This window comes from Ciconia boyciana, chromosome 6, assembly GCF_034638445.1.
Source record: "Ciconia boyciana chromosome 6, ASM3463844v1, whole genome shotgun sequence".
Taxonomy (NCBI): domain Eukaryota; kingdom Metazoa; phylum Chordata; class Aves; order Ciconiiformes; family Ciconiidae; genus Ciconia; species Ciconia boyciana.
The window spans coordinates 1,487,345-1,514,120 of NC_132939.1; the positions used below are offsets into that span (position 1 = coordinate 1,487,345).

Genomic DNA, 26,776 nt, shown 5'->3' on the forward strand with positions numbered 1-26,776 from the left:
GTGGGTGCAGCTCCTGCCCCACGTCCCCAAGGGATGGCTGATGTACCCGGGAGCAAGATGCCAGCCCTGGAAATTAGTCTCCAGACAGTTTGGGGTTTTAATAGAAAAAAAGAGAAATTCACAGTGAAATTTAAAAAAAAAAGCCCTGTGGCACTGCTCGTGGGAGGGACACGGGAGCTGTTTTGCTGCTGTGCTGCGGTCCTGGGCAGGGAGAGGTGACCTCCGTGGCCAGGGCCACCCCTTCTTGGGGACAGAGCCCCACCGCCCTGCACACGTGTCCCCAGGGACTCCTGCGGTGTGGCCCAGGCATCCTCACAGCGATGTCCCCAGGGTGCCGATGCCAACATCATCATAGTCTGTGCCCCGCGGGGGCTGTGCCGGGGGGTCCCTTGCGGCTCCTGGGGGACTTGGGGGGACGGAGGTCCCACCTTAGGGGACAGCAAAGGCTGGTGCATTAGGGGGGGGCTGCTTTGTGTCCCTCCTGCCAGGCCCCGGCTGGGGTCTTGCCGCAGCCCCCATGGATTTACTGCCTGCTCCCTGCCCGCCACCGCAGCCAAGCCCCCCGGAGGTGGCTCTCCAGGGGACAGGGTGGCTGTGGCCCCTCTTACCTGGGGGTGGGACACAGTCCCAGCTCGTCTGTGCCATCCCCTCGGGGATGTCCCCAGCGCCGGGCGCAGGGGACTCTTCCGGCACGGCCACGGCATCGTCATAGCCATCCGGGGGGCCGTGCTGGGCAAGGGAGTCTGGGACAGGCACGGGGGTGGACAGGAGTGAACCGGAGGCGGTGGCAGGAGGTCTGACTGTGCCCCCCCCCTCCAGCCACGCCACCGGGGACGTCCTGGTGGCACTGGGGCTGCAGGCTCTCAGCCAGAGCTGCAGCAGGGATTAATCAGCAGGGAAAGGTGATGCTTTGCTGGCACGCTAATGAGAGCAGCGGCTGAGCTGGGCTCGCCCGGGCGAGGGGGGGCCGTGTCCCCTTGGCTCCCCAGCCCAGTGCCTGGCCGTGTCCCCTCTCCCCGGGGCTCCCCACCAGGTTCCTGCCCCCGTGCCCCTACCTGGGGCTTCCTTGGGGTCACCTTCCTCCATGCTGTCCCCGGTGTAATACGGCAGCTTCGTCCCCGACCCCTCCGACAGGGAGCCTGGCAGGGGGAGGACGGGGTGTTGGGGGTGGCCGGAGCCGGCACCGTGGGCAGCACGGCCCCTCGCCACAGAGCGCGGCTGCGGTGGGACCGGGGGACGAGCTGGTGCCGCATCACCAGGACCCAGTGCTGCGGTGGGGCCGTGGGGCAGAGCCCCCCGCTCTGGGGAGAGCTGCAGGGCACAGGGGGGCTGCACCGACCCGAGGGACTGGGCACCTCCTGGTACTCCGGCGCCAGGGTGTAGTCCAGCTCCTCGTAGACGGCATCAGAGACGGCGTCCGCGGCTCTGCCGGGGCCTGAAACGATGGGCAGTGCTCGCCTGGGGCCGTGGGGACGGCGGGTGGCACTGGGGTCACCCGCTGCCCACCCTCTGAGCTGCCCCGCAGCGGGGGAGCCCCAGGACCCCAAAAAGCGGCTCTGCTCCGGCATCCACCCACCAGGACCCACCTCGGCGCCGCGCCCAGGCACGGCACGCTTGCGCGGCCAGGGCACCCAGGGCCAGGCACAGCAGCGTCCCCAAGACCACGCACAGGACCGTGGGCACCGGCAGGGTCCCCGCCGCTGCCGCCGGGGTGGTGCTGCTGGGGACACCTGCGGGGACATCGTCAGGTGGCGTGAGGACGGGGACCGCGGCCAGCCCGGCGCGGCGCGGGGGGCTGCCGGCACGGGCAGAGCTACCTGTGCAAGTGGCGCCCTCCGGGCAGCGGCTCCCTGGGGACGGGGTGGGCGTCCCGCTCGTGCCATCGCTGTCCTCGTCGCAAGAGACGCGGGCGTCCCTGCCGAGGCCGCAGGCCTGCAGGTACCAGGGTGCCGAGGGGCAGTGCCAGAGCGAGTGGGCCCCCTCCTTGCAGCCCACCCAGGCCAGCCAGGCGGGGGCCGGGTCCTGGGTGGGGGCAGTCACCAGTCTCCCGCTGACCCCACAGCCCAGCTGCCGGCAGACGGTGGTGGCCGTGGCGGGGCTGGTGCCGTTGGCACACACGCGGCCCCAGGTGCCGTTGTACAGCACCTCCAGGTGCCCGTTGCAGCGGCTGCTGCCACCCGCTAGCCGCAGGGAGAGCTGCTCTGCAAGGGGGTGCGGGAGGGGGTCACGGCACGGCTGGGCCGGGCACCCCCACCAAGGGGGACGGTCCCCGATCCGGGGGCGCACGGCACCGACCTGAGCAGACGGCTCCTGCCCCGCCACCGCGCCGGCAGCCGTGCTGCGCCGAGGCCGGACAGTCCCAGAGAGACTCCTCGGTCCCGGCGCAGCCACCGGCATCCGGCCACGGCGGCCACGTGCCGCGACCGAAGCGAGCCGAGCCGGGTGCCGCCAGCGCCGTTCCACAGCCCAGCTGGCGGCAGACGACGGTGGCATCCTGGAGGTCCCAGGTTTCCTGGCAGACGGTGCCCCAGGTGCCATTGACGTAGACCTCCACCCGCCCGGCGCAGCGCCCGGGGCCGCCCACCAACCTCACCTGCCGGCTGCCTGCGGGGCACGGAGGGGACCGGGCTGGGGCGGCCACTCGGGGTGCCAGCCCCCCCCGGCCCTTCCCAGGGCACTCACCCGAGCAGACAATGGCCACCTCCTCGGGGCTGCCGGTCGGTGCGGTGGCCGTCCCCGAGATGTTGCACTTGGCCAGGTTCTCCTCGGCGCCGGCGCACCGCAGCCCTGTAGCGCCCGAGCCCGGCACGGCATAGACCTTCTCCGGCACGCCACAGCCCAGCTGCCGGCACACCTCGCTGGCATCCCGGGCATCCCACAGCCCCACCAGCACGCGGGCCCAGGCCCCGGGGCTTGAGGCGACCTCCAGCCGCCCGTCGCACCGGCTCTCCCCCTCCACCAGCCGCAGGGGCTCGGCAATGCCTGCAAAATCCCCGGCAGTGCCATGGGGCCATGGCACCAGCGCTGTAGGGGCCCTGAGGGGACGGTGGGGCCCTGCTTCAGCCCTCCCCTCGCCCCGAAATGCCCCTGTGTCCTCCGCTTCCAAGTTTTGAGGTGTCCCAAAAAGCCCTGTAAGGTTTTTCCCGGTGGGTGCCATACAGACCTGAGCAGTTGACGGCGGCAGCGTGGCCGGGGGGGCAGGCGGGCTTCCCCAGCACCACCGCGGCACACTCGCCTGGGTGCCGCTCGCTCCCGCCGCAGCCAAAGGTGTCCTGCCGCAGCGGCCCGTCCCCCCCGCCGAAGGAGCCTCCGGGGGGCACGGCGGCAGCGGGGCCGCAGCCGAGGTGGTGGCAGAGGACGTGGGCATCGGGCAGGTCCCAGCCGGTGGCGCAGAGGGACCCCCACGTCCCCTCTGCTTCCACCTCCACCCGCCCGGAGCAGCCCGAGCTGTTGTCCGCCAGCCGGAAACCCGTGTAGGCTGCGGCAGAAATGGCGTTGCAGGGGGACGACCGTGCAGGGACCCCCCCCGACGCCCCCCGGCATCCCCAGCGCTTACAGGAGCAGATGATGCTGGCGTGGCCGGTGCAGCCCGCGTTACGGGGTGGCCGCCGGGCACAGGTGGCAAGGAGGGGCTCGGTGCCGGTGCACTCGAACCCCTCCTCCCAGAGCGGCCGTGTTCCTGCCCCAAACAGGCTGCTGTCAGGGACGGCCAGCGCTGTGCCGCAGCCCAGCTCGCGGCAGACCACCTGGGCGGCCTTCATGTCCACGTGGTCCTCGCAGACGCTGGTCCAGGCTCGGCCCCGCCGCACCTCCAGCCGCCCCGCGCAGGCACCATCGCCGCCGACCAGCCGGGCAAACCCTGCGGGGAGAGGCACGAGGGTCAACGGTGAGGGATGTGCTGGGACCGGCACGTTCCCCGCCTCACCCGGCTCCTACCTTGGCAGATGACGGCGGTGTCGTAGTCATGAGGGCCGACGTAGGGTCCCCAGCCGCGGACCTCGCAGTCCCAGAGGGCGGCCTCATCCCCGCGGCAGTCGATCAGAGCCAGGTTGATGGAACCGTCCCCTTTGCCGAAGCGGGTCATGCTGGCATCGGCAGCCGAGCCGCAGCCCAGCTGCTGGCACACCACCTCGGCGTCTTCCATGTCCCAGTTGTCGTCCGCCACCGAGCCCCAGAGGCCCCGCAGCTTCGCCTCAACCCTCCCGGCGCAGGGACCCCCGCCAGCCACCAGCCTCAGCTCCACCGCCTCTGCACCGGGGCACCAGCACGGCTTCAGCCCCACGGGGGGATGCCCCGGCACATGGTGGGCATCCCGGCACGGCCATCCTCCCCACCTCACCTGCGCACGTCACCCCCACATCCAGCTCGTGGTTGCAGAAGTGCCTTCCCCAGCCGAAGTGGGGACAGTCATGCAGCACCGCCTCGCTGCCCCGGCAGAAGAAGGGCTGGAGCCAGATCCGGCCGGTGCCCTGCCCAAACGGGGCATAGGCGGACGCCCTGGCCACCGGGCCGCAGCCCAGCTGCCGGCACACCACGATGCCCCAGCGGGCTTCCCAGTCGAAGTCGTAGCTGCAGACGGAGCCCCACTCGCCTTTGTACTTCACCTCCACCCTCCCGGCGCAGCGCCCGCCGCCGTCCACCAGCCGCAGTTCCCCGGTGCCTGCGGCAAGGAGGGTGCTGAGCCCAGCCCAGGGCCGGGAGGGGGTCCCTGCCCCACGGCTGCCCCCCGCCCCAGCGCTCACCCCCGCAGAGCTGCACACACAGGAGCAGCCCCAGCGCCCTGATGGGCACCATGCTGCCGTCCCGGACCCCCCGGCGCGGGGCGGGCGATATATAGGCAGTGCCGCAGCCGGGAGCCAATGGAGGCGGCAGCACCTTTTGAGCCGTTATCAGGCGGGTTATCTCCCGGCTGGCGGGGCCCCGGCCTCCAATAACCTGCTCCGTGACCAAATATGAGGCTCGGCTCCGCTTCTGGCGTCACACACCTCACCACGGTGGGTTGGTGCCCGGATGTCCCCGAGGGGAGCCAGCCCCCCCGCAGGGCACCTGCCGCCGGCATGAGACGCGTGGGCCCTTCCCACCCGTGTCCCCCCGTGGGGCTGACCCTGCTGCCGGAGCCCGGCAAGAGCCCAGTCCCAATGGCGACAGGGTTCGCCCCAAAATCTACCAAAGCCTCCACGGGGCCGCCCTCAGCACCGGCACAGGGCAAAGCCCAAAGACCCCAGCACGCCGGCACCCATCCTTGGGGTGCTCCCCTCCCCAGGGGTGCCCGCGGACCCCTGCAGGGGGGCACGGAGGTGAAAGCCACCCCCAGGCTCACCGCGGTGTTTGCAGGTGGCACATCCCCGGCGCCTCGTGGAGGCCGGCAGCACATGGCAGTGCTGCCTGCGCTGCCTGCAGGTGTGCCCCCGTGCTCGCCTCGCAGCGCGGGCAGGAAGGAGGCGGTTTCCCCCCAGGCGAGGACCCGGCGTCGGCATCGACCGCACGCAGCTCCCCGGCCACCTGCAGCGCTACTGATAACGCCGTGCTTTTGCGCACCGGCATCTGCCCGCGGTGATGCCACCAACGGGGACACGGAACCGACACGGTGCCGGGGCGGTGGGACCCACCTGGCTACGCTGGGACAGAGCACCAGCAAAAACCGACGGGCGCAGGGGGTGGAAGGGAGAAGGAGCTCCCTCGAGGACGAGGGCAGGGCTGAGCCGCCCACGGCCGCGTGACCTGGTGGGCTCTGTCACTGCCGAGCGGTGCCGGCAGCCGCGGCCTTGCCGGGGTGGGGGGACACAGAGTGGGACAAGGAGGAGGCGACGTGGCAGGCGGGTTCGCATCGAAAGGCTGCAGCTGCGCAACCCCGGGCAAAGCCACCAAAAAGCGCGGTAACGGCCCCAAACCGTGACGGCGGTGGAAGGGCCCAGCGACCCGCTGCCGGCAGCCGGTGCGGCGGCAGCCAGGAAATGCAGGTGGCCGAGGGGCCGCGCGCGGCAGCGGCCGTTGGTGGCATCGTGACCGCGCGGGAGGGGGTCTGCGGGGACGCACCTGCAGGCGGCGTGGGCAGCACCGCCACGTGCCGCCGGCCTCCGTGAGGGACCGGGGACCCGCCACCTGCAAACGTCCCCGAATCGCCCCGGGACGGCTTGCGGGGCCGGCCCCAACGTCGGCGTCACCCGGGATGTCCCCGACGGCGTAGCGTGGGCCTGCCAGGGCCTGCCCGTCCCTGCTGCCCGCACACGGCCCCCGAGGAGCCGCCGGGGCTGGCGGGAGGGGGACGACACGGCTTCGTGCCCCCGGGGCGGGAGGTGGCCCTCGCCGCAGCCTCCGGGGGCGCCGGGAGCGCCCCCCGCCCCACCCCGCGGCCCTTCCCGGGACGTGGCCGAGCGCCACGGGAGCCGGTTATCGCGGAAGCCCTCCCTTGTCTCCTCAAGGTGAGGGAGGGGGGGGGGTCGGGGCATGGCGGCAACCGGGGCCGGGGCCGGGGCCACCGCCGGGGCTTGGCCCCGCCCCCCGCCCGGAGCCACCGCCCCCCGCGGCGCGCACTCCCCGCCGGTAGGGGGCGCCGCTGCGCGGCCTCGTCGCTCCGGAAAGAGCCGAGCGGCGGCGGAGGCGGCCGAGGCGGGGCGCGGCGCGGGGACGATGGCGCAGGAGGTCGAGCAGCTGCGGGCGGACGGCGTGCACAAGGAGGTGCTGCGGGAGGGCACCGGGCCGCTGCCCGACTTCCGCGACGGCACCAAGGTCAGAGCCGCACCACCGCCGCCGGGGCGGGGGGGGAGGGAGAGGGGGGAGGAGGGGAGAGACGGGCCAGGCGCGCATGCGCGCCCCCCCCAGCGTCGCCATGGTGACGCCGCGGCCTACTCTGTCCCCTCAGGCCACCTTCCACTACCGGACGCTGCGGTGCGGGGACGAGGAGACGCCGCTGGACGACAGCCGGGCGCGGGGGAAGCCAATGGAGCTGATCGCCGGCAAGAAGTTCAAGCTGCCGGTGTGGGAGGCGGCGCTCCGCACCATGCGGCCGGGGGAGCGCGCCCGCTTCCGCTGCGACGCCAAGGTGGGGCGGGGCCGGGCGGCGGGGGCGGGGCTGCGGGCGGTGGGAGGGGCGGGGCCGCAGTGGGGCGGGGTTTGCTCCTCGGGGGGGCGTGGTCTGCGGCCAGGGGGCGGGGCGTGCGGCCGCCTCGTTGGGCCCCGGTCCCGGGGGTGCGAGGGCGGGAGCGTCCCGGTTCCCGGCCCCCCCCACCCCGGTACGGCCCCGGGCCAGCGCTGCCTCCCGCCGCCCCACAGCACGTGGTGCTCTACCCGCTGGTGTCCAAGAGCCTGCGCAACATCGCGGCGGGGAAGGACCCGCTGGAGGGGCAGCGGCACTGCTGCAGCATCGCCCAGCTGCACGAGCACTACTCTCTGGGCTACCCCGACCTCGACGAGCTCCAGAAGAACCCCCAGCCCCTCATCTTCGACATCGAAGTGCTCAAGGTGAGGCACCTGCTCGCGCCGGCCGAGGGGAGCTCGGGGGTGGCCTCCAGCACCCCTGCCCCGGGCGGAGGCTGCGGGCCGGAGGGCACTGGGGCTCTGCCCTCACGCCGGGGTGCCGGCAGGTGGAGGCACCCGGCTCCTACCAGCAGGACCCGTGGGCCATGACGGATGAGGAGAAGCTGCAGGCCGTACCCCTGATCCACAAGGAGGGCAACGAGCTGTACCGGCAGGGCAAGGTGCGGGAGGCAGCTGCCAAATACTACGATGCCATCGCCTGTCTCAAGAACCTGCAGATGAAGGTGGGGCTCCCCGGCCCCTCTCTGGGGTGCACATGGGCCTCCCCGCATCCCTCCGGGAGTGCAGGGCTTGGGAGCTTCCCCTCACTCCCCCCCCCCGGCTCTGTCTCGTCCTGCAGGAGCAGCCCGGCTCTCCGGACTGGATCGAGCTCGACCAGAAGATCACACCCCTGCTGCTAAATTACTGCCAATGCAAGCTGCAGTGCGAGGAGTACTACGAGGTGCTGGATCACTGCTCTTCCATCCTCAACAAGTACGAGGGTAAGGAGCCACGGGCCGGCCCGGCCGGCTGCGGTGGGTGCCGATGGGGCGAGCGGGTACCGGGGAGGCCCCTGCCCCGTGCTCCGCCAGCCCAGCAGCTCTCTCCCCGCAGACAACGTCAAGGCCTACTTCAAGCGGGGGAAGGCCCACGCGGCGGTATGGAACGTGGCGGAGGCGCAGGCTGACTTTGCCAAAGTGCTAGCCCTCGACCCCTCGCTGCGCCCCGTCGTCTCCAAGGAGCTGCGGAGCCTGGAAGCCCGCCTGCGCGAGAAGGATGCCGAGGACAAGATCCGCTTCAAGGGCATCTTCTCGCAGTAGAGCCCACGGCTGCAGCGGAGAGCCCGATGCTCTCTGAACAGGTTCTTTTAGATATTCCACATGTGGAATGTTCATTGATGTTTATTAATGTTTAATACAAGTTTTACTTATTTGAAGTGGCCCGGGAGCTCGCCACGGCCCGGTGACACGGCAGTGCACTTAAGTCGCAGTATTAAGTAGTGTATAGCAATCGCAGCGCACGGTTGAAGCGCAATCTAAGCGTGAAGCTCCTTGCCGGGCTGTAGACTACGCTCATCGTCATGCCGGGAAAGGACACGTGGGGTGACACGAGCTCAAGGCCGCTGCTCTCTGCCAAGTTCTTTTATTCGTTGTTTGATGTTTTTATACTTTATGTTGGGCTGAGCCACCGCCCCCCCGGGGCTGTTCACGGCCGCGGGGGCTCCGGTGCCAAGCCTCAGCCCCGTCTCTTACGCCTTCATGCCTGTACTCCGCGCCACGTCCTGCATCGTCACTTCTCAAGGCTGCTGCTATCGTCCCAAGACCGTGTTTCCTCTATACTACGTCATCATGTCAGCGTCGTAAATATTTTATATAGAATAACTGCTTGTTACCGCTATCTATATAAAACTCTGGTTGTGCTATGCCAAGATAAACAAACAAGAGTAAAACTAGTCACAGGCACCTGGTCACTTACTTAGAAAAATTGCTGTTACAGGTATATGAGGTACAACAAAAGTTGCAGGCAGGCCAGGAACAGGTCAGGGGGAGGGAGCCTGGCAAGCCCTGGCCCTGAGGCCTTAAAAACTTGCTGCAAAACTGAGCCCGTACTTGCTGTAGGAAGCACACCGCGTCAGGGATGCGTTATAGCTGCTAAGCGACTGTTCTAAGGCGTAGAGCCAAGAAGACGCTCCAGCAGGCTCCGTCCTGGGCTCACAGTGTAGAAGCAGCTCAAAGCTGAGCCCAGACCGCTGCGGCACCCCAAACCCCACGGCTCTCACCCCGGGCTCAGCCCGAAGGTGACGACAGGGCGGCCGAGCTGCCCTGGCCGTGCTCTGCTCGCTGAAGCCAGCGGCTTTCCTCTTCCTGCCCCTACGGTCCCTCCATCCCTGCCCTAACACCGCGGCTGCGCTCTCGTGCAAAAGGTTTAACCGCTCACGCGACGTACGGCTTGACGTCGGCATCGACGCGTACCTGAGAGCAGCAGTGCAGCCCAGAGCCGCCCCAGGCTCTCTTTTCCCCGCCATGACGTGTCCTAAATTGCTCAAGACCCAACCGCTGCGCCCCAAGAGCACCTCCCTGCGTGACACCGTGTCCCTGGGTCCGAGGCTCCCCGGGGCCAGGGCTTTGCTGGGGGAGGGAAGCCCCAGTGCCATCTGCCACAGCCGGCGCGTACAGAGCAGACATGCGGGTGCCGGCGCCTCGTCTTTACATCGCTTTATTTCACACCGCAACGAAACGAAGAGAACGGAGGAACCGCTTTGGAATCCCGGCCCTTCCCCTGCCCCGCGGCTGGCCACACCGAACGGAAATAAATAGGCGGGGAGCAGGGAGGTGCCGCTTGCCCTGGGGCATAGCCACGGCCCCCCACAACACTGTGCAGGGAGGGATGACCCCGGGGGGCAGCGCACCAGCTCCCCAGGGAGTGAACCCCCAAGGACACTGCCCAGCAGCAGCTCCGCAGCCCCAAAGGACCAGGGGGACGGGGCAGCAGGGTGGAGGCAGAGCTGGGGGGCAGCAGGGGGGACCTGGGATGGCTCAGCCCCGAGGGGATCGCTCTGGCCCTCGGGGGGGGCTCAGAGTGCCGTCTCCCAGGGCCCCTCGCTCTCAGGGGACCCAGCGCCCTCGTCTCCTTCCTACCGGCTCGGGGCCCATCGCAGACTCTGGCCCCAGGTGCTCCTGGCTGGGAAACGAAGGCTGCGGCGGAGGGGGGGGGACGGTGGCCGCGCCACCCTCACTCCTCACCCTCCAGCTTGAGGCTGACGCTGCGGGGCTTGGCCCGGGGCAGCCCGGGGGGCGCCGGCGGGGGCCCCCCGTCCCGCTCCGCCTGGCTGGAGCCCCGCGACCGCAGGAGCTGGCTCTGCTTGCGTAGGAAGTCAACGGGCGCCGGGCAGCCGTAGGTGCCTTTGCCCAGCACGGGCCGCGGGGGTCCCTTGGGGGAGTGGGCCAGCGCCGCTGCCTCCAGCTGGGCCAGGTGGGCTACGTAGCCCTCGGACAGGAACTGTGGGACACACGGACGGCCTGAGCCGGTGGCCCCGGCCGTCACGCACTCCCGCCGCCCTGGTGGGGTTAGCAATTGTCCCCTGCAGCCCCAGCCCGTCCCCAGCTGTACCTGGCACTGGTTGTGGAACTTCTTGATGGCCCGGCCCACGATGTAGATGTGTGTCGGCGCGAGCCCCAGCGAGCTGTAGACGGAGACGTCCTTGGTGGAGCCGTAGCCGGCGACGATGGTGATCTCCGCCTGCCCACAGACAGGAGCGTTATCAGGGCAGGGAGCGACCCTTCCCACGGGGACAGCCACCCCCAGGGGACTGGGACACCCTCGTTTTACGAGGGATCGTTGCAGTGCCCACGGGCTGGGAGCTGCCCCTCTGTGCCCGGGGCAGGGGGTCGGCGCCAGCTCTGCCATCGCAGCGTGGTCCAGCTCCGAGCATCTCCGCCCGCAGCTCCGCTGACCCCCGGGACCGAGGGGCACGGCCTGCGGCACAGCCCACGCTACCCCTCCACCACCACCACCGGTCCCACGTCCCCACCCCGCCGGCGTCCCCGTCCCCACCTCGGTGCGCAGGCTCTGGAGGAAGGCGGCTTTCTGGCGCAGGGGGTCGTGGGTGAGCCCGTCGCAGAAGGAGACGGCGCCGTGGGGGAAGTTGTGCTGGGAGAGCCAGGCCACCACACGGTGCTTCTGCATGTCGGGACGCCCCGTCACGTAGATGATCATGTAGCCCGAGTCCTGCCAGTGCCTAGGAGGGGACACGTGTTGGTGCCAGGAGCCTGTGCGGGGACAGTCCTGCTGGCAGGAAGCCACCGAGCGTCTCCCAACACGTCACACATGGGCGCTGCCTCCAAAACCTTCCTCCCCACAGGGATTTTATCAAGGCTGAACGCACAGCAGAGCTGCGGGGTATCACAACAGGCTTCAGGACCAAAACCGGGAGCGGACTGCTTTCCTACGAGATGGCACCAGCACAGAAATGCTGTGAACACTCTCTGGGCGAGAGGGCGGCAGGAAATTCCCCCAGCTCGTCCCTGGGAAGGCAGCCTGCTCCGATGGCCCCGCTACCCCAACTGGGTTGTCACCGCAGCGTGAAAGGAGAGGGAGATTGTCCCTCCTACGAGAAGGGCACCTACCGTACGACGTCGACAGCCCCCGCCCTCACTTTGGGGTCGCTGCCCATGATGGAGACGCTGGCGGTGAAGGAGCCATCGATGCTGAACACGACCGACTCGGTGCCCCGGGCCACCACCGTCAGGTACGCCTCGGCGTAGCTGTGGTCCCCCCTGGGACAGGAGAGCGGGGAGGCTCGGGGGAGGCTCTGCCACCAAGGCGGCAGGCGTGGCTCTGCCGAAAGGGCCGGAGGAGGAACCGAGATGGCACCGCACGCCCACGTCTCACCTGACGACCATGCGCACGGGGTAGATGCCAATGGCCAGAGCCTTGTCCGGAGGGATGGTGAAGGTCAGGCGCCCACTGCCGCTCGTCACCTCGGTGCCGTAGTACAGCCACTTCCCTGAGAGCGGCTGCGTCATGATGTAGATGTCCACCTGGGAGAGGGAAAAGGGCTGAGCATGGACTGAACCCCCAGATCCGGCCACGTCCCCAACCTACAAGTCCTTATGACCCTCTCCCTCCATCCCACGAGGTCCCATGGGCTCCTCTCCACCACATCCCTTCCCCTGCCATGGGTGACACCAGCCCGGTGCCCCCTCCTGGACATCCCCACCCTGTTTGATGGGGTCCTGGTGGCACCCGCGAGCCCAGCGGTACCTTCTCCCCGGTCAGCGTCACCACGTCTAGGGGTCCGTACATGAAGCGCCCGCTGAGGACCTGCGCTTTGCCCTCGCAGACGATCACATCGCTGGCCCGGTGGTTGGCCGTCACATTCTGCAGGGACACGGGGGGCTCAGCAGCCTGCGCCAGTGGCACCCGAAGGAGCGCCCGAGGGGGCCCACGGGCCACACCGGGCTGCGGGACCGTCCCGGCACCCTCCTGGCAGATGGGAGCAAACCCTCCCAGCTGCGTCGCCCCTCGGCCAGGGGTCTGCCCCGGCACCGGGGATGGCCGGAGCTCGGCGCTGCCCCGGCAAAGGGTCGGGCTCCTGATGGCCACAGGGCACGTACCCGGATCTTCACTTGGGTGCGCTTGCGCTGCCACTTCTCCCGGGGGATAGCGGGGCTGTAGATAGAGCTCTCCTCGCTCTCGGCTGGCTGCGGCTCCTCCTTCTCCATCACCTACCGAGCGGCACGGCCCCAGCTCAGCCTCCGCTGGCCCCGGAGAGCTGCAGCAGCGCCCGCCCCACCGCGCCCGCCGTTACCTGGCGCAGGATGAAGGCCACCACATCGGAGGACTCCCAGTAGCTGGCGTGGAAGAGGTGGGGCAGGGTGATGGTGGGGAAGGCGGTCAGGGCGTCGGGGCAGTACAGCGAGTAGTCGATGCGCTTCGGACCCCACCAGCGCTCCAGGACTGCGGGGAGAGCTGGATTGAATCCGTCCTCGGACCGTATCCCACGTCGTGCATCCCAGGGTGCCGGCTTGGGATCGGGACTTACTTTTGACGACTTCGCTGGTGCTGGCGGGAGTGGGGGGCTCCCCCGGCTCGCTGCCCCTCCAGAAGGCCCCGAAGCTGCCGGTGGGGGTAGGGGGGGTGGCATCCACCTCGGGCAGGAACAGGGCAGAGTGCATCTGGAGGGCCTCCGCTGCGGGGAAGAGACGAGTGAGGACACCCAGAGCCCCCTGGGGACACCGAGCCCCCTGGGACCCCCCCTCCAGCAGAGCCCCAAAGGGGTGGGCAGGGCTTGCTCATCACTTTCCCCCCACCCCAGCTGGGCTCCTGCAGTGCTGCGGGTGCTCTGGGCACCCCGGCACGACGCCGGGAGCCCATAACGCACCCCGGGGTGCCCGGGACCAGCCCGGCGCGGGGGCCGCTCACCCAGCAGGGAGGAGGTGCCGTCGCCCAGGGGGTACTTCTGGTAGCGGGGCACGCTGAGCGGCGGGACGGCGTGGAAGGCCTTGGCCAGGAGAGGCTCCAGGCGAGAGGCGCAGGGGTCGGCGGCGTGGAAGAGGTTGTAGATCTGCTCGCAGGCGGGACGCAGCTGGGCCACTGGGGCAGAGAGTGGGGATGGGGGCTGCCCAGCCTGCGCGGCAAGGAGCCCGGCGGGGAATGGGGCACGAGGACTGGCGGGGATGGGGCAGTGCAGCCGGGAGCTCAATGCCCGGGGGGAGAAAGCAAGAGGAAAGGCTGGGGAGGCAAACCCAGGACACCGGTGACAGCCGGGGGACAGGCCGGGGCTGGCACAGAGCAGGGAAGGGGACGCTCGGGCACGCACCAACGCCGACACCCGCGCAGCCAGGGGCGGGCGTTCAAGGGGCTCAAACCCAAGCAGGGCTCTTTGGGGAAGTCCTGGGGGGCTCAGGCTTGCAGGGGGAGCACAATTCGGGGACGAGGGTCGGAGCCCCGCGGGGAGGGTCGGGGTCGGGGGCTGGCACCACGGCTGGCGGGGGTCCTCACCATCCAGAGCGGGCATGACGGTCTTGCGCAGCGCGAGCACCAGCCCCAGCGGGGAGCCAAAGAGGAAGAAGCTGGATACCTTAAAGTCGAGGCGGGTGCCGGCACCCTCCGCCCCGTCCGTTGCTGCGGTGCCGCTCCGCGGTGCCTCTGCCTCCAGCGGGGCCTCGCTAGCCTGCAGGCTGGGACAGCGGGGCCAGTGGGCATGGGGAGGGACGGTGCCGTCCCGCTCCCACCAGCCCGGGGGCAAAGCTGTTCCTGGCTTGGCCCCGTTAGCCCGGAGGAGCTGCTGGAAGCAGGGGAGCTACAGCAAGACACCCCCGGGGCAGGCAGCCCCCACGCAATGCTCCATCCCAGGCTGGCGCAGATGGGAAAGTCACCCTTTCCATAAAGCACAAAATTAGCCGGGACGTCACCAGCGTCCCCGCAGAGACGGGCCACGGCGCTGCTGACCCGTCCCCCTTGCTCTCACCTGCACGAGGAGCTGTGATGGTGGCTGTCCCCCTGCTCCCGGCAGGGCGGCTGCGTCCCCAGCTCGGGGCTGGCCTGGCCCGACCCCGCCGCCCCATCCGCCCCGTCGGCCAGCGGGTCCCTGCCGCCGCACAGCTCGGGGGAGATGGGCTCCGTGCTCTGCGGGGGGACAAGCAGCGAGCGCCCAGGCCCCCGCTGAGCCACCCCCCAGGGACACGAACACCCTTCCCACCCTCCCCGACCCCAGCCGGGTGCCGGCACTCACCAGGCTGCCCCGGCGGCTGCTGCTCCGGCTGCCCCCCGAGCCCGCTCGGCTCTGGCAGAGCGCGTCGAAGCCCAGGATGCCGCCCACGCAGTCCCCCAGCAGCACCACCTGCGGAGGCACGCAGCCGTGCCGAGGGTGACGAAGGACAGAGCCCCCCAGCCCCCCGCGCAGGGGCAAAGCGGTTCCCGGCGGAGCCAAGCCCCAGCCGGAGCCCAGAGCAAAGCTTCCCCCAAATCCCCTCTCACCTGCCCGCAGAAGCCGGCCCCCTCCCCGGAGTGCAGGAAGGCACTGTATGCCTGGTTGGCACGGGCAATGACGGCACCCATGGCGTGCTGGTAGCTCCCCGAGGAGGTGGCCAGCAGCGGGAGGGCTGCCAGCGGGATGTGGTCCTGGCTGCTGGACAGGCTGTCCCTGTCGTGGCTGTAGGGGCTGAGCCTGAGAGGGACACGGAGGGGAGGGTGAACGGGGCCGCCCCGACGTCCCCATCCCACCGCGCAACGTCTGCTCGCCCCGGGATGCCGCCCCAGGAGCTATCCCCATCCCATCCCGTCGCTCGTCCTGGATGCCGCACCGGGAGAAGGAAAGTCCCCTCTCCGAGGCCACCACCTCCCCGCTCCCCTCCCACAGCTCCGGGGTGGTTTTCCAGGGGGGACGGCCCCCTCCTCTCCCCGCAGCAGGGTCCACGGCCCCAGCACGCAGCTCTGCCAGCCATACTTAGAGACGAGGGCGTAGGCAGCGGCGCAGATGGGCGGGCAGGGCACCAGGCGCAGTGCCACGTGTCCCAGCGCCTCGGGGAAGTGGACGCGGGTGACAGCATCAAAGGTGGCCGCCAGCGTCTGCACGTCCGCCTGCTTGGAGCCCGGCTCGCCCGCTCCCTGGTCCAGGATGTTGCCACTGTGGAGGATGAGGAAAAGGGCGTGGATCCGGCACGCCTGCGCCGCACTCTCCGCCGAGCCGCCCTGCGGGAAGGGGAGCACCGCTGTTGGCACCCGCGCCGGGGGACACGGCCCGAGGGAGGGAGCGAGCGAGGCACGCACCTCAGGGAAGCCAGACACCCCCAATCCTTCGCCATCCACCTTGGCGGCGCTGGCTGCGTCCCCTGCGAGCACACGGCCCCGGTGAGCCCGGCCGCAGCGTCCGGGCAGGGGTCGGTCCCCTCCCAGGACACCCGTGCTGGGGTTCGGGGCCAGGACCCCCCCCCCCACCGCTCACCCAGCACCTCGTCCAGCTCCGCCGGCCGCTCCAGCGTGTCCAAGAAGTCATTGGAGCTCCACTTGGTCATCTCCTTCGCAAAGACCTCATCGCTGTCGGACAGGTCCTCTGCGGTGGCAGGGAGGGGGCCGTGGGTGGCGAGCCCGCGAGGGCCCCCCCGCCAGGTGCATCTGGGTGCCTGGTCCCTGCCACCGAAACGCTGAGCCGCGGGGCTGCCCCGCCATACCGTGAGCATCGAAAAACTCCTCTTCGGAACTGTTCTCGGAGTCACGGGCAATGTTCTGCATCCGCCACTCGGACAGGCTCTGAGGAGACACCCCCCCTGGCACCGGCGCGGGGTCAGCACCCAGAGCCCCCCCCCCCCCAGCGAGACTCCTGCCCCACAGCTCCCCCTTGTTCCTGCACCCAGAGCCCCCCCGGGAGATCCAGGGCCACCCAGAGCCCCCCCCAGGAGACCCAGGGCCACCCATAGCCACCCTCAGAGACCCAGGGCCACCCCTGGAGCACCCAGAGCCCCCCAGGAGACCCAGGGCCACCCATAGCCACCCTCAGAGACCCAGGGCCACCCCTGGAGCACCCAGAGCCCCCCCGGGAGACCCAGGGCCACCCCTGGAAGACCCAGGGCCACCCAGAGTCCCCCCAGGAGACCCAGGGCCACCCATAGCCACCCTCAGAGACCCAGGGCCACCCCTGGAGCACCCAGAGCCCCCCCCAGGAGACCCAGGGCCACCCTGGGAGACCCAGGGCCACCCCGGGAGCACCCAGGGCCACCCAGAGCCCCCCCCGGAGACCCAGGCCAGGGAAGAGAGGGTCCCCTGATGCATCTCCTATGGAGAACAGCAGCAGCCGGGGGGTTGGGGGCTCCCATCCCACCCAGGCAGGACCCGGTCTCTCACCTCCATGCTGGGAAGAGTAGGAGGAGCGGGAAGAGGTGGACCACTGCTTGGCAAAGGTATCGTCAGGGGAGGCATCGGCCACCCCCTGCACCTCGGCCCCCTCCTGCCCGCTGGCACCACCCGGCTCCGGCCGCCCCTCGGGGCTGGGCCCGGCGGTGGGGGGCTCCTCGGCCTCGCCGCACTTGGCCATCTTCTGCGCCAGCATCCGTGCCGTCTCCTCCTCCAGCTGCCGGATGTCCTCCATCGTCAGGTCCGTCCACTCGTCCTGCCAGCACCAAGCCTGGCGATGGGCGCGCAGCATCACCTTCCGCAAACCTGCGACGGCGAGCGGGGGGAGCGAGCCCGGCATGGCCCCGGGGCTCCCCAAACCTGCCCCCCAAGCCCAGCAGTGCCAAGGTGCCAGCACGGTTGAGGGCTCACCGCTGCTGCCCCCCACTCACCCACGTCATGGATGAACTGCTCGATTTTCGACTGCATCCCCCAGTAGCGAAACTCCACCTTGCAGAGCTTGTAGGCGCACATCAGGGGCCCGCCGGCGGCCGCCTCCAGCCAGTCGTCACCCAGCGGACCCCGGCCCGTCTTGGCCGAGTGGTAGAGCTTGGGGTCCTCCTCGGGCTTGTATTCCCCGGGGGAGATGGGGTCACGCACGATATCGATGGTGTCTGCGGAGAGAGCGACGCTCGTCACCCCGCGGTGCTTGGCAGCCCCCCTCGGGCAGAAAAGCGGCGAAAAAGGCACAAAAATCAGAGGGGGCACCCGTCAAATTATTCCCACAAGCCGTGCGCCCAACACAAACGCTCTCTATCCTGCAGCTATAACATCAAAGGCACCCTTGGGTGCACTCGAAGGCGTCCTGTCCCTGCGTGGGGGCCCGATCCGGCACCCCACGGAGCGGCGCGGCTGCCAGAGGCACCAGGGGCCGCGGCGGGGGGGGGCTCGGAGGTGGCGAGGCGTGCGAAGAGCTGGGGCTGACACACATACGCGCATTAGCCAGGAGATTTGGCAGCTGGGAGAGCGGCCCCGGCGACCCTGGGGGACGCGGGGGCTGGTGCCGAGGACAGCCGGATGGAGCAGCTCGGCGCAGTGGCGTGCCCCGCCAGCTGCCCTCCACCCCAGACCCGAGGGTCCCCCAATAACGGGGCACGGAGCACAGCCCAGGAAGAGCCCCGGTCGAGCCAGGGGCAACGATGCAACGTCCCCCTCCCCCCAAATGGGGGTAACCTCCCCAAAATTGGAGGGGGGCTCACAGATGGCACGCAGGAAAACACGATCCAACAGACCTCGGGGGACCATTCGGGCCCAACCCTGCACAAAGTCTCCTGCGGTTTGCGTGCTCCAGCCCCGTCTCCAGGCCAGCTGCCTCCAGCCTGGTCTTGGGGGGGGGTCCTGGGGGTGTCCCAGGGCAGCCCACTGGCCCCCAGGACCTTCCCGCAGAGCTGTCCCCAGTCAGTGCCCCCCAGGCTCTGCCAGACTTCGCATTTATTCACCCCCGTTGATGCCCTCTGGCCTCTTCCTCCAGCTCAGGCCATAAAAAAAAAAAGGGGGGGGGGCAAAAAAAAAGACTTTTACAACTCAGAAAGCAAGGGACAGTTGCGGGGCAGGCGCTCCGAAGCAGGGCTTTTCCTGTGGCGGGTAGCTGAAATGCAAAGCACCGCAACCCCTCCAAACCTCCCCAGGCTGCAAAACACACCACGGGGGGGGGAAAGCAGGCTGCGGTGTCCGAATTGCGTGGCAAGAGAGGCCAGGAGGAGACCCCGGGGCTGGCACGGCGAGGGTCACATCTCCCTGCCCGAAGCACAGCCCGGTGTCCCCCCGGTTATCCCTGTGCAAAGGGAAGAGCACCTCGTCAGCCACGCCACGGAAAGTAGAGATGCCCTGAGCCCACAAAACCATCGCTGTGCAGCCCCGGGCTGATGCACGGCACGCAGCCCGGCCGCAGCGGCGAGGAGAAAACAAGCCCTTAAATCACTGCCCGACGGGCTGGCCGAGCGGCTCGGGTGGAGGCATGCCACGGTCGGCAGCGAGGAGCCGGGACGGGACCTGCCAGCCCTGAGCAGCTCCTGGCAGCGTCACTCGTGCGACAACCAGCGGGTCTGTTTGCTTTTACCGCTGCGAGAAAATTGGCGAGGAGGCAGTTATCCCTGCGGTTCGCCCCGACAGCCCGGATCGCAGCGTTTGCTCCGCTGCCTTTTGAAACGTGAGATGGGGTTTAAATCTGTCGGTGCTACAGGACGGCGGGGTGAGAGCCAGAGCTAGCAAAGAAAATCCCAGCGGGGTCCACGTCGGGGACGGTCCCACCTCAGCCTCGCTCCCCGTGGGAGGCAGCGGTCACCCGAGACGCAGCGAGCCCCGTGGGAGGCCCACGGGACGGGCAGCAGGGTGGGGGGGAAATGAGGCAGGGCAGCAGGCAGCGGCACAGGGCCGTGCCCTGCCCGCTATCCGCTCGGCCCCGCTCGCTGCCCGGCGGTGGCAGGGGCAGAATTTGTCCCCCCTGGCCCAAGCCACCGACATACCAGCCAGACATCCCCAGTGCCGCAAGAACCAATGAGAGAAATAGGTCAGATGAATCATTTCCTCCGAGTGCCTATTTTAGGCCTCCATTTTAAGAGGCAGCGCGTCACGCTCTGCACTCCAGCGCCTAAAACGACCAGATCGACACCGCTGGGAAAGGGAGGCTGCAGCGGCTGGGGACGAACCTGCCGGCAAGGGAGGAAAGCCGCCCCGGGCTCCCGGCTCTGCCCACCGGTCCCCCCGGCAAGCAGCGGAGGGGCTTGGACCTGGCGAGCGATCTGGAGCAAAGCCCTGGGGAGCAGGGGAAGCAGGGCAGGGGGTAGGAAAATGGGGACATGCTTTTCCAGCTCCCTCCCCCCCCTCCAGCTGATCCAAAATGCCCTGCAGGAGCCTGGCGCGGGTTCCCACGTACGCCCAGAGAGGGGCTGGGAAGGCAAAGCCGTGCCAGATCGCGTGGGACAGGGGCTGGGACGTGGAAGGAGAGGGGAGCAGGCTGGCACCAGGAAGAGGAGGGCTGCAAACAAATATACGGGCAAGGGAAGAAGGCAAAGGACGAAATTGTCCCCCAAAACATCTTTAACACGGACCCTAGTTTAGCAGCACTGCCAAGGGAGGGGGCAGGGAGCTCGGGGCAGGGAGCTCGGGGCAGGGAGCTCGGGGCAGGGAGCTCGGGGCACAGGCGCCTTCCCCTGCCCGGGTCCCTCCACTGCTGTCCCCAAAACGCAAGGGCCAGCAGGGAGAGCAAAGCCGAGCGCGTTGCAGACGCCGAGCCCCCGCAGCTGGCAGGGAAGCCGAGCCCCTCGGGCACCACGGCACACCCACGCACCCAGCCCGGACCCTGGCAGGCATCGGGTCCTGCCCAGCGCCCCGAGCCAGCCTCGCAGCGGCCGTACGCACCCAAAATCCTCTGCCTCTTCTCAGCCGCGCTCAGGTTGAAGACGTTGGTCTGCTGGCCTGCGTCCGGGCGGTAGTACGTCTCGATCTCGATGGAGAACTTCTCCACGAAGGGGCAGGTGTACCTGGGGGACGCGCGGGGACGGGGCTGAGCCCGGTGGCACGGCCGGCCCCGCAGCCCACCCCACGGCCCCGCCGGGCCCCACCTGGTGCGGGTGTAGGGATAGGCGTTCCAGGATTCCTCCTCCACCTGCAGCGCGGCTTTGGGGAGCAGCGCCCGAAACCAGCTGGGGATGTGGGAGCCCACGTGGTAGATCTTGTGGGTGTACTGGCCGCTGCCACCGGGGCCGTCGCTGTAGGGCCGGTTGGCCAGGATCTCCACGCCGCTGCCCTCGCCGCTCGACTCCTCCCGGCTCTTCTTCTGCGAGGAGAGCCGCTGCGTGAGCTCGGCCCCCCGGCACCCCCTAACTCTGAGACCCACCCGCCCCGAAGCCCTGGCACCTCACGGGCCCCCGGGGTCCCTCCTGCACCCCCCCCAGCCCCACACCCACTCCCAGGACCCCCCGCTTGGCTCGGCGGCCCCACACCCACCCGAACCTCACCGACACCCCTGCACCCTGCCAATCCCTTGGGGTCAGCCTCAGGGCCCCTGCACCCCCCAGCTCCCCATGCTCAGCCCCCTGCGCTCCCCAGGCTCAGCCCCCCAGCCCCCTGCACCCCCAGCCCCCATACTCAGTCCCACAGCCCCCTGCACCCCGCATGCTCAGCCCCACAGCCCCCTGCACCCCCCAGGCTCTATGCTCAGCCCCACAGCCCCCTGCACCCCACAGCCCCTCATGCTCAACCCCACAGCCCCCTGCAGCCCCCAGCCCCCATACTCAGCCCCACAGCCCCCAGCCCCACCTGGATCATGTACAGCTGGGCCACCTGGTACTCCTCCAGGCTCATGGGCAGCAGGATGTGGTACTCCTTGATGAGCATGGCGGCGGGGGGCAGCGGCGGGGGGGGGCAGCGCCTGCGGGGGCGGCCGTCGGCCCGGCCCGGCCCGGCCCGGCTCGGTTCGGCCCGGCTCGGCTCAGTTCGGCCCGGCCCGGCGCCCGCTGCGACGCTCCCGGGCCCGCCCCGCTCCCATGGCAACGCGCCCCCCGCCCGCTCGGCCCCGCCCGCCCGCCTTCGGCTCCGCTCGGCTCCCTTCGGCTCCGCTCGGCTCCCTTCGGCGCCGCTCGCCCCCGGCCCGCCGCGCCCCGGCCCCGCCGAACCTGCGCTGCGCCGAACCGGCCCCTCGGCTCGTGACATCACAGCCCGTTCCCACGGAGACGGCCGTGACGTAGGGACGGGGGGGGTTTGGCCGTGACGCCAGAGACGGGAAGGCGGCGAGCGCCGCTGCACGGGCACTCCGCGTCTGCCGGCACCGGCCCCGCCGCCCCCCCCCCCCCCAGCCCCGGGACCGAGCCTGCGGGCAGGGAGGCCGCCACCGCCGGCCTCGGAAAAACCGGGGATTTTATTAAAAAAAAAAAACCACAACCCCTTTTTAAGTATTGTAAGAGGATTTTGCTCATTCTCGCACTTCTCAGCCCGGGACCCCCCCACCCAGCGCGGCTCGAAGCCCTTCCCCACCCCGGTCCTTCCCCGGCGCCCCCATCACCAGCCACAGCCCCCGGGGCACTGACCCCCCCCCTCCCCGTTACTGCCGGGACCCCACGGTCAGGCCGGCACCCCCCGCCCCCCCGCTGCGGGGCCGCGGCCCGAGGCAAGAGTCCCAACCATGTCCTTTATTTATATAAAAACACGCATTTATAAAGAGAGCAGAGAGCGCGGGGGGCGCGGGCAGCACGGCAGCCCCCCCGCCACCAGCGGGGCAGGGACACCGGGGGTCCCGGGGCGGGGGGGTCCCGGGTGACAGCAGCCGTTACGTGCGGGCGTTTCGCTCTGTCTCTGCCAGGCACTCCCTGACCAGCGCCCGGGCGTGGATGATGCCTGCGGGGAGAAGCAGAGGGACACCCCGCATCAGCCTTCCCCGCGGGGCCGGGGCCCCCCGGGCACGCAGGACCGGGGCCCGGCCGGTGCGTGTCCCGTGCGTGCCCCCGCCAGCCCCTACCCCGCTTCAGCCGCTCCATGGCGCTCTTGCTGCCGGCGTAGGTGGGCCGGATCTCCTTCCCCATCTCCTCGATGACGGAGAGCAGGTCGGTGTAGGTGCTCTGCGAGCCCTGCGCCCCGGGGGGCTTCATCGCCTGCGGGGAACGGCAACACGGAGGGGCTGAGGGCCGCCCCCGCCGCCCCCGGCCCCGGCCCCGCCGCCGCCCCGCGCCTCACCTGCACGTAGCCCATGGACGGCGGCCCGAAGTCATTGAAGAGGGGCCGGAAAGGGGCTGCGGCGCCGGGGACGGAGCCGGAGGGCGACGGGACGCTCGTGGCTGCGGGAAACGGACGGTTACCGGCTGCTCCCCCCCCCTTCCCCTTCCCCGGTACCCCCCTTCCCCCGCGGTTACCGGGGGGTGCGCTCACCGGCGGGCGGTGCCCCGGGCCCCGGCGGGGCGGGGCTGGCGCTGGCGGCTCCGGGGGTAGCGGGGGCGGGAGCGATGGGCTTGTAGGACATCCCCGACGGCCGCCCGCCGCTCCCGGATGCCTGGAGCGCGGCGGGGGTCGGTGGGCGGCCCCCGCGCTCGCCCCGCCGGTTGTGCCGCCGCTGTCCGCCGCTCCTCAGCTCAGCTCCGCTCCGCTCTGCAGACCCGACCCGGGGAGAACGGAGCGCGGCGGCTCCGGCCCGGTACCGCTGCGCAGGGCCCGCCGCGGCCTGGCCTGACCCGGCCTCCCCCCGCCGGCACCGCCGCTCGCCCTGATGACGCCTGCGCGCGACGCCGCGCCGACGTCATCACGCCGCCGCGCGCCTTCCCCACCCCCCCCGCGGTCACCGTGGAGACACGCGGCGTCGGCTCCGCCCCTTTCTCCTTTCTCCTCCCCCGCCCCCCCGCGCGAGACCAACGGCCGCCGCCGCCTCATCCCCTCAGGGCGGGCGGGAAGGGCGCGGGGCGGGCTCCGCCGCTGCGAGCCCCGGTACCGGCCCAGGCCCTTCCCGCCGTGCGGGCCGCGCCGCTGAGGAGAACCGCGGCGCCGGGGAGAGCCCGGGCCGCCCTCACGGCCCCGGGCCTGCGCAGGTGAGGGGGTGCCGGGCGTGCCGGCTCCCTGCGGGGAGGCCTGGGCGGGCGGGCAGGGCCTGCCGGGGGTCGGCGGCTCCTCGGCCCGGAGCGGAGCGGCACGGTACGGTGTTCAACCGCGGGGTCCTGCCGGTGGGAGACACGGCGGTTGGTGCAGCCGGTGGGGGTAGCGGGTGGCGGGGGCCAAGCGTGGCGGGAACGGTCGCTGGTGAATTCTGTTGAAACTCAACATAAAGACAAACAGAAGTCCGTAGCGAGAGTTTTTTTCATTTCAAAAGGGCAAAGATTGAAAAAAATTAATAAATTTGATCAGACACACCACACTCCCCCCCCCAAGGTGGGGAGCGTGACTGGGGAACAGAGGATTTCCTTCACTCCGCGCTGCAAAAATGACCCCAAACCGCATCCAGGGCGGAGAACCGCAACGCTTTATTCCCGGCTTCTTTCCTCGAGGGTGTCCTGGCCAGGGTGCCGGACCCTGAGGAATGTCCCCTGCGCTGGGGGCCAGACCCACGAGGGCCCCCACCGGCCCTGAAAGCAGAGGGGTGCCCGACCCGCGCGGGGCAGGACAGAGCAGGGTCTGGGGTAGCTCTGAGCTCAAACTGCGGTAACGGGGGAGAGGCGGTGGGTTACGCCGTAGGGTCAGCCCGAAATCACAGCCTGGAGGGAGCAGGGTCAAGGTGAGGGGCTCGGCGTTGGATAACGGGGGTCAAAACGAAGGCTGGAGGCATGAGCCGGCAGGGCTGGGGTGCAGCTGGGAGGGCAAGGGAGCGGCACGTTTGAGTTTTGGGGAACGGCAGGTGGGGTGGGAAGGGGGACGCTGAGGGGTGGGGAGCAGGAGAGAGCAGAGATCAGGGCGAGAGCGGCCAATGCCCGGCCGAGTCTGCGCCGAAAAGGGGCCCGCCGTCGGCCCCGGCACCCCACGCCGCGCTTGGACCTCGGCGGCCGGGCAGGCGTGTGGCCGAGGGCGAGTCTGAGCACCTCCGGCGCTGAAGAAGCGAGGGCCTCGTCCCGGGCTCGGGCGCCGTGCTGCGCTGGCACGGCCCCAGCCGCAGCAGCCGGAGCCGGGCGTCTCCTCCGCGGCCCCCTCCTCTTCGTAAGGCACGGCGGGGGCTCGGGTCCCGTGTTGGCACGCGCAGCCCTCAGCGCGACATCATCCGCACAAACTCTGCCGGCAGGAGAATACGTACAGAACGCCCCGAATGTTCCCAGGGACGTTCCCGGCATCCTCCCCGGCCCCTCTACCTTCGAAGTCCACCAGGCCGTCCCCGTTGAGATCCACGTCCTTGAGGATCTCGTCCACCTCCCGGTAGTTGAGCTGCTGCCCCAGCAGCTTGCACATGGCCTCCCGCAGCTCCGCCATGCTGATCTGCCCGTCCCCGTTGCTGTCGAACTGCACGGCAAGCGCCCGTCGGCGACGGCCGCCCTCGGCACGCCGCGCCCGGGCCGTCCCCCCGTCCCCTCACCTCGCGGAAGGCGTCGCGCAGCTCCTTGATCCCGATCATGTCCGCCGTCTCCGCCAGCATCTTGGGGCCCATCAGCTCCACGAAGTCGTCGAAATCCACCTTGCCCCCGGCTGCGGGAGAAGCGGGGTGTCACCGCGGTGGGGCCAGGGATCGCCGGGGGCAGGTTGCCCCCGGCCTCCGGCTGCCAGCGGGGCGGAGGGGGACCCGGCGCCCCGCCACGTACTGATCTGCTGGGACAGCTCGATGAGCTCCATCTCGGTGGGCATGTAGCCCATGGTCCGCATGCACTCGCCCAGGTCCTTGTAGCTGATGTAGCCGTCGCGGTCCTTGTCGAATTCCCGGAAGGCCTGCTTCAGCTCTGGGGACGGCGCGGCGTCACCGCCGGCACCCCGGCACCGCCGCGCGCCCCCGCCGCCCGCTCCCACCCGCCCGTCGCCCCGCTGCAGCCGGGGGAGCTCCCAACCGGGGCGAACGCCCCCGGCCCCGCGGCTCCTCACCTTCGATCTCTTCCGGCCGCAGCTCTCGGTCCTGGGAAAGAGAAAGCGGGAAGAGCCGAAGGAGGGGTCCTTCTCCCACGGATCCCCCCAGGGATCCCGCCCTCAATCCCCCACCGGTTCGCGGGCGGCCGTGGGGCGCGGCCGGCAGCGCGGCGCCCGGCGCGGCGGGCACGCGGGGAGGGGACGGGCGCGTACCAGCTGGGTGATGGCGATGCTCTGCCGCAGGAAGATGCAGGCCGGCCCCACCAGCCCCTGCAGCACCGAGTAGCTCTGCAGCGGGGGAGACTGCGCCGCCTCCGCCGCCTCCTCGGGGTCCCCGGCGCCGGGGGTCGGGGGGCCGGAGCGCGGCTTCCCGTCCTGCGGGGCAGAGCGGGCGTCAGCGGCGGGGCGGAGGGGGGGGGCCCGAGCCGGGGCCCCCCCGGGGCGGGCCCGGCCTTACCTTGGGGAGCCTCCGCTCAGGGGTCTTGGTGCAGTTGCCCATGGCTGGGAGCCGTGCCGCAGGGCATGCCTGGCCCCGGGGGGCCGGCTGCCGCGGTCCCGGGGGCTGCCGCGGTCCCGGGGGCTGCCGCCCGGCCGGGGCGAGCCGGGGCCGGGGCCGGGGGGGGTGCGAGAGCGGCCGTGGCTGCGCGGGGATTTGAGGTTTTTATGGAATATCTGGGGATATGCAGGGCAGGCGGGGGGGGCGCCGCGCCCGCGCACACGCATAATCCCCCGGATTATTCCCCGCTCGGCCGCCCTGCTCCAGATGTGGGGAGCCGCCCAGCTGTTCCCCGGCATCCCCGCGGGGGCACCCGGGCCCCCCGGCCCTGCCGCCCCCCGGCCCTCTCCCCCGCCGCCGGTTACCTGCCCGAAAGCGGGGGGCGGCTGGGGCCGCGGCTCCTCGGCGGCCCACCGACGCTCCGCCGGGGATGCGCCGCCTTGGCTGGGCCGCCCCCCGCTCCCCGGGGTGCCGGCGGTGCCGGGGTCCCCCTGCCCCCCGAGCCGCGGGGCCGGCCGGAGGCGGCGGCCGCCCCGCTTGCCGGGGCCGTGGGGGCGGGAGCCGCCCCGGCAGGCGGGGGGTGCGGGGCTGCCGGCGCCCCGCCGCTGCGGCCCCCGGAAGAGGAAGAACATGCCGCCTGCTGCCCCGGCCCGCCGCTCGCCCGGGCCCCGCTCCCGCTCCCCACCCCCGGGGCCAGGCGGGAGGGAAACCGGATCCCCCGGGGCCCGGTGCTCGCCCCGGCCCCGCTCCCTTCGCCGGGACGAGGCCACCGCCGGCGGGAGCGGGGGGGGGGGGAACGTGGCCCCGAACTGGGGAGCGGCCGGGGGAGAGCGGGACCCGCCGTGCCCGCCGAGGGGCCTGGGGCGGGGCGGCGCGGCCCCCCGGGGTGCTGGGGGGTGGGAGCGGGGCTGCCCG

General features: G+C 70.7%; 5 protein-coding genes across 16 annotated transcripts; 1 reads left to right on the top strand and 4 right to left on the bottom strand.

Annotated features, from left to right (window-relative positions):
- Positions 1-176: 176 nt before the first annotated feature.
- On the bottom strand, positions 177-5,544 carry LOC140652759 (scavenger receptor cysteine-rich type 1 protein M130-like). The gene is made up of 14 exons (XM_072863973.1): positions 5,321-5,544; positions 4,743-4,975; positions 4,340-4,660; positions 3,937-4,248; positions 3,557-3,859; positions 3,164-3,478; positions 2,683-2,982; positions 2,296-2,604; positions 1,818-2,201; positions 1,587-1,730; positions 1,340-1,435; positions 1,056-1,139; positions 609-743; positions 177-428 (listed from the first exon to the last, which is right to left on the bottom strand). The coding sequence occupies exons 1-14, from the start codon at positions 5,542-5,544 to the stop codon at positions 313-315; spliced, it is 3,276 nt and encodes a 1,091-aa protein (XP_072720074.1). The 3' UTR covers positions 177-312.
- A 1,051-nt stretch (positions 5,545-6,595) lies between these two features.
- On the top strand, positions 6,596-8,970 carry AIP (AHR interacting HSP90 co-chaperone). 2 transcript variants are annotated; one of them, XM_072865976.1, is made up of 6 exons: positions 6,596-6,729; positions 6,863-7,042; positions 7,273-7,461; positions 7,584-7,760; positions 7,877-8,018; positions 8,131-8,970. In XM_072865976.1, exons 1-6 carry the CDS (start codon positions 6,631-6,633, stop codon positions 8,334-8,336), a joined length of 993 nt encoding a protein of 330 aa, XP_072722077.1. In that variant the 5' UTR covers positions 6,596-6,630; the 3' UTR covers positions 8,337-8,970. The 2 variants fall into 2 exon arrangements, with proteins under 2 accessions (XP_072722077.1, XP_072722078.1); XM_072865977.1 differs by having other exon boundaries at positions 7,877-8,010; positions 8,131-8,348.
- Positions 8,971-9,716: 746 nt separating this feature from the next.
- On the bottom strand, positions 9,717-21,542 carry PITPNM1 (phosphatidylinositol transfer protein membrane associated 1). 9 transcript variants are annotated; one of them, XM_072865924.1, is made up of 24 exons: positions 21,525-21,542; positions 21,169-21,280; positions 20,472-20,686; positions 20,269-20,390; positions 17,301-17,522; positions 16,861-17,175; positions 16,191-16,286; positions 15,965-16,072; positions 15,790-15,851; positions 15,467-15,711; positions 14,998-15,187; positions 14,753-14,860; positions 14,489-14,646; positions 14,020-14,198; positions 13,441-13,611; positions 13,061-13,207; positions 12,827-12,975; positions 12,633-12,743; positions 12,280-12,396; positions 11,908-12,056; positions 11,643-11,792; positions 11,071-11,254; positions 10,627-10,755; positions 9,717-10,515 (listed from the first exon to the last, which is right to left on the bottom strand). In XM_072865924.1, the coding sequence occupies exons 2-24, from the start codon at positions 21,244-21,246 to the stop codon at positions 10,249-10,251; spliced, it is 3,672 nt and encodes a 1,223-aa protein (XP_072722025.1). In that variant the 5' UTR covers positions 21,247-21,280; positions 21,525-21,542; the 3' UTR covers positions 9,717-10,248. The 9 variants fall into 9 exon arrangements, 6 of the variants coding, with proteins under 6 accessions (XP_072722025.1, XP_072722023.1, XP_072722026.1 ...); XM_072865922.1 differs by lacking the exon at positions 21,525-21,542 and having other exon boundaries at positions 21,169-21,500; XM_072865925.1 differs by lacking the exons at positions 14,753-14,860; positions 21,525-21,542 and having other exon boundaries at positions 21,169-21,500.
- Positions 21,543-22,022: 480 nt separating this feature from the next.
- On the bottom strand, positions 22,023-23,125 carry CDK2AP2 (cyclin dependent kinase 2 associated protein 2). 2 transcript variants are annotated; one of them, XM_072865999.1, is made up of 4 exons: positions 22,771-23,125; positions 22,579-22,679; positions 22,364-22,496; positions 22,023-22,242 (listed from the first exon to the last, which is right to left on the bottom strand). In XM_072865999.1, exons 1-4 carry the CDS (start codon positions 22,859-22,861, stop codon positions 22,175-22,177), a joined length of 393 nt encoding a protein of 130 aa, XP_072722100.1. In that variant the 5' UTR covers positions 22,862-23,125; the 3' UTR covers positions 22,023-22,174. The 2 variants fall into 2 exon arrangements, with proteins under 2 accessions (XP_072722100.1, XP_072722099.1); XM_072865998.1 differs by having other exon boundaries at positions 22,755-23,125.
- A 1,298-nt stretch (positions 23,126-24,423) lies between these two features.
- LOC140653647 (calcium-binding protein 2-like) lies at positions 24,424-26,645 on the bottom strand. 2 transcript variants are annotated; one of them, XM_072865959.1, is made up of 8 exons: positions 26,227-26,645; positions 25,823-26,005; positions 25,579-25,740; positions 25,384-25,414; positions 25,110-25,244; positions 24,887-24,996; positions 24,666-24,813; positions 24,424-24,588 (listed from the first exon to the last, which is right to left on the bottom strand). In XM_072865959.1, the coding sequence occupies exons 1-8, from the start codon at positions 26,491-26,493 to the stop codon at positions 24,563-24,565; spliced, it is 1,062 nt and encodes a 353-aa protein (XP_072722060.1). In that variant the 5' UTR covers positions 26,494-26,645; the 3' UTR covers positions 24,424-24,562. The 2 variants fall into 2 exon arrangements, with proteins under 2 accessions (XP_072722060.1, XP_072722059.1); XM_072865958.1 differs by having other exon boundaries at positions 25,110-25,212; positions 25,823-26,645.
- Positions 26,646-26,776: the final 131 nt, after the last annotated feature.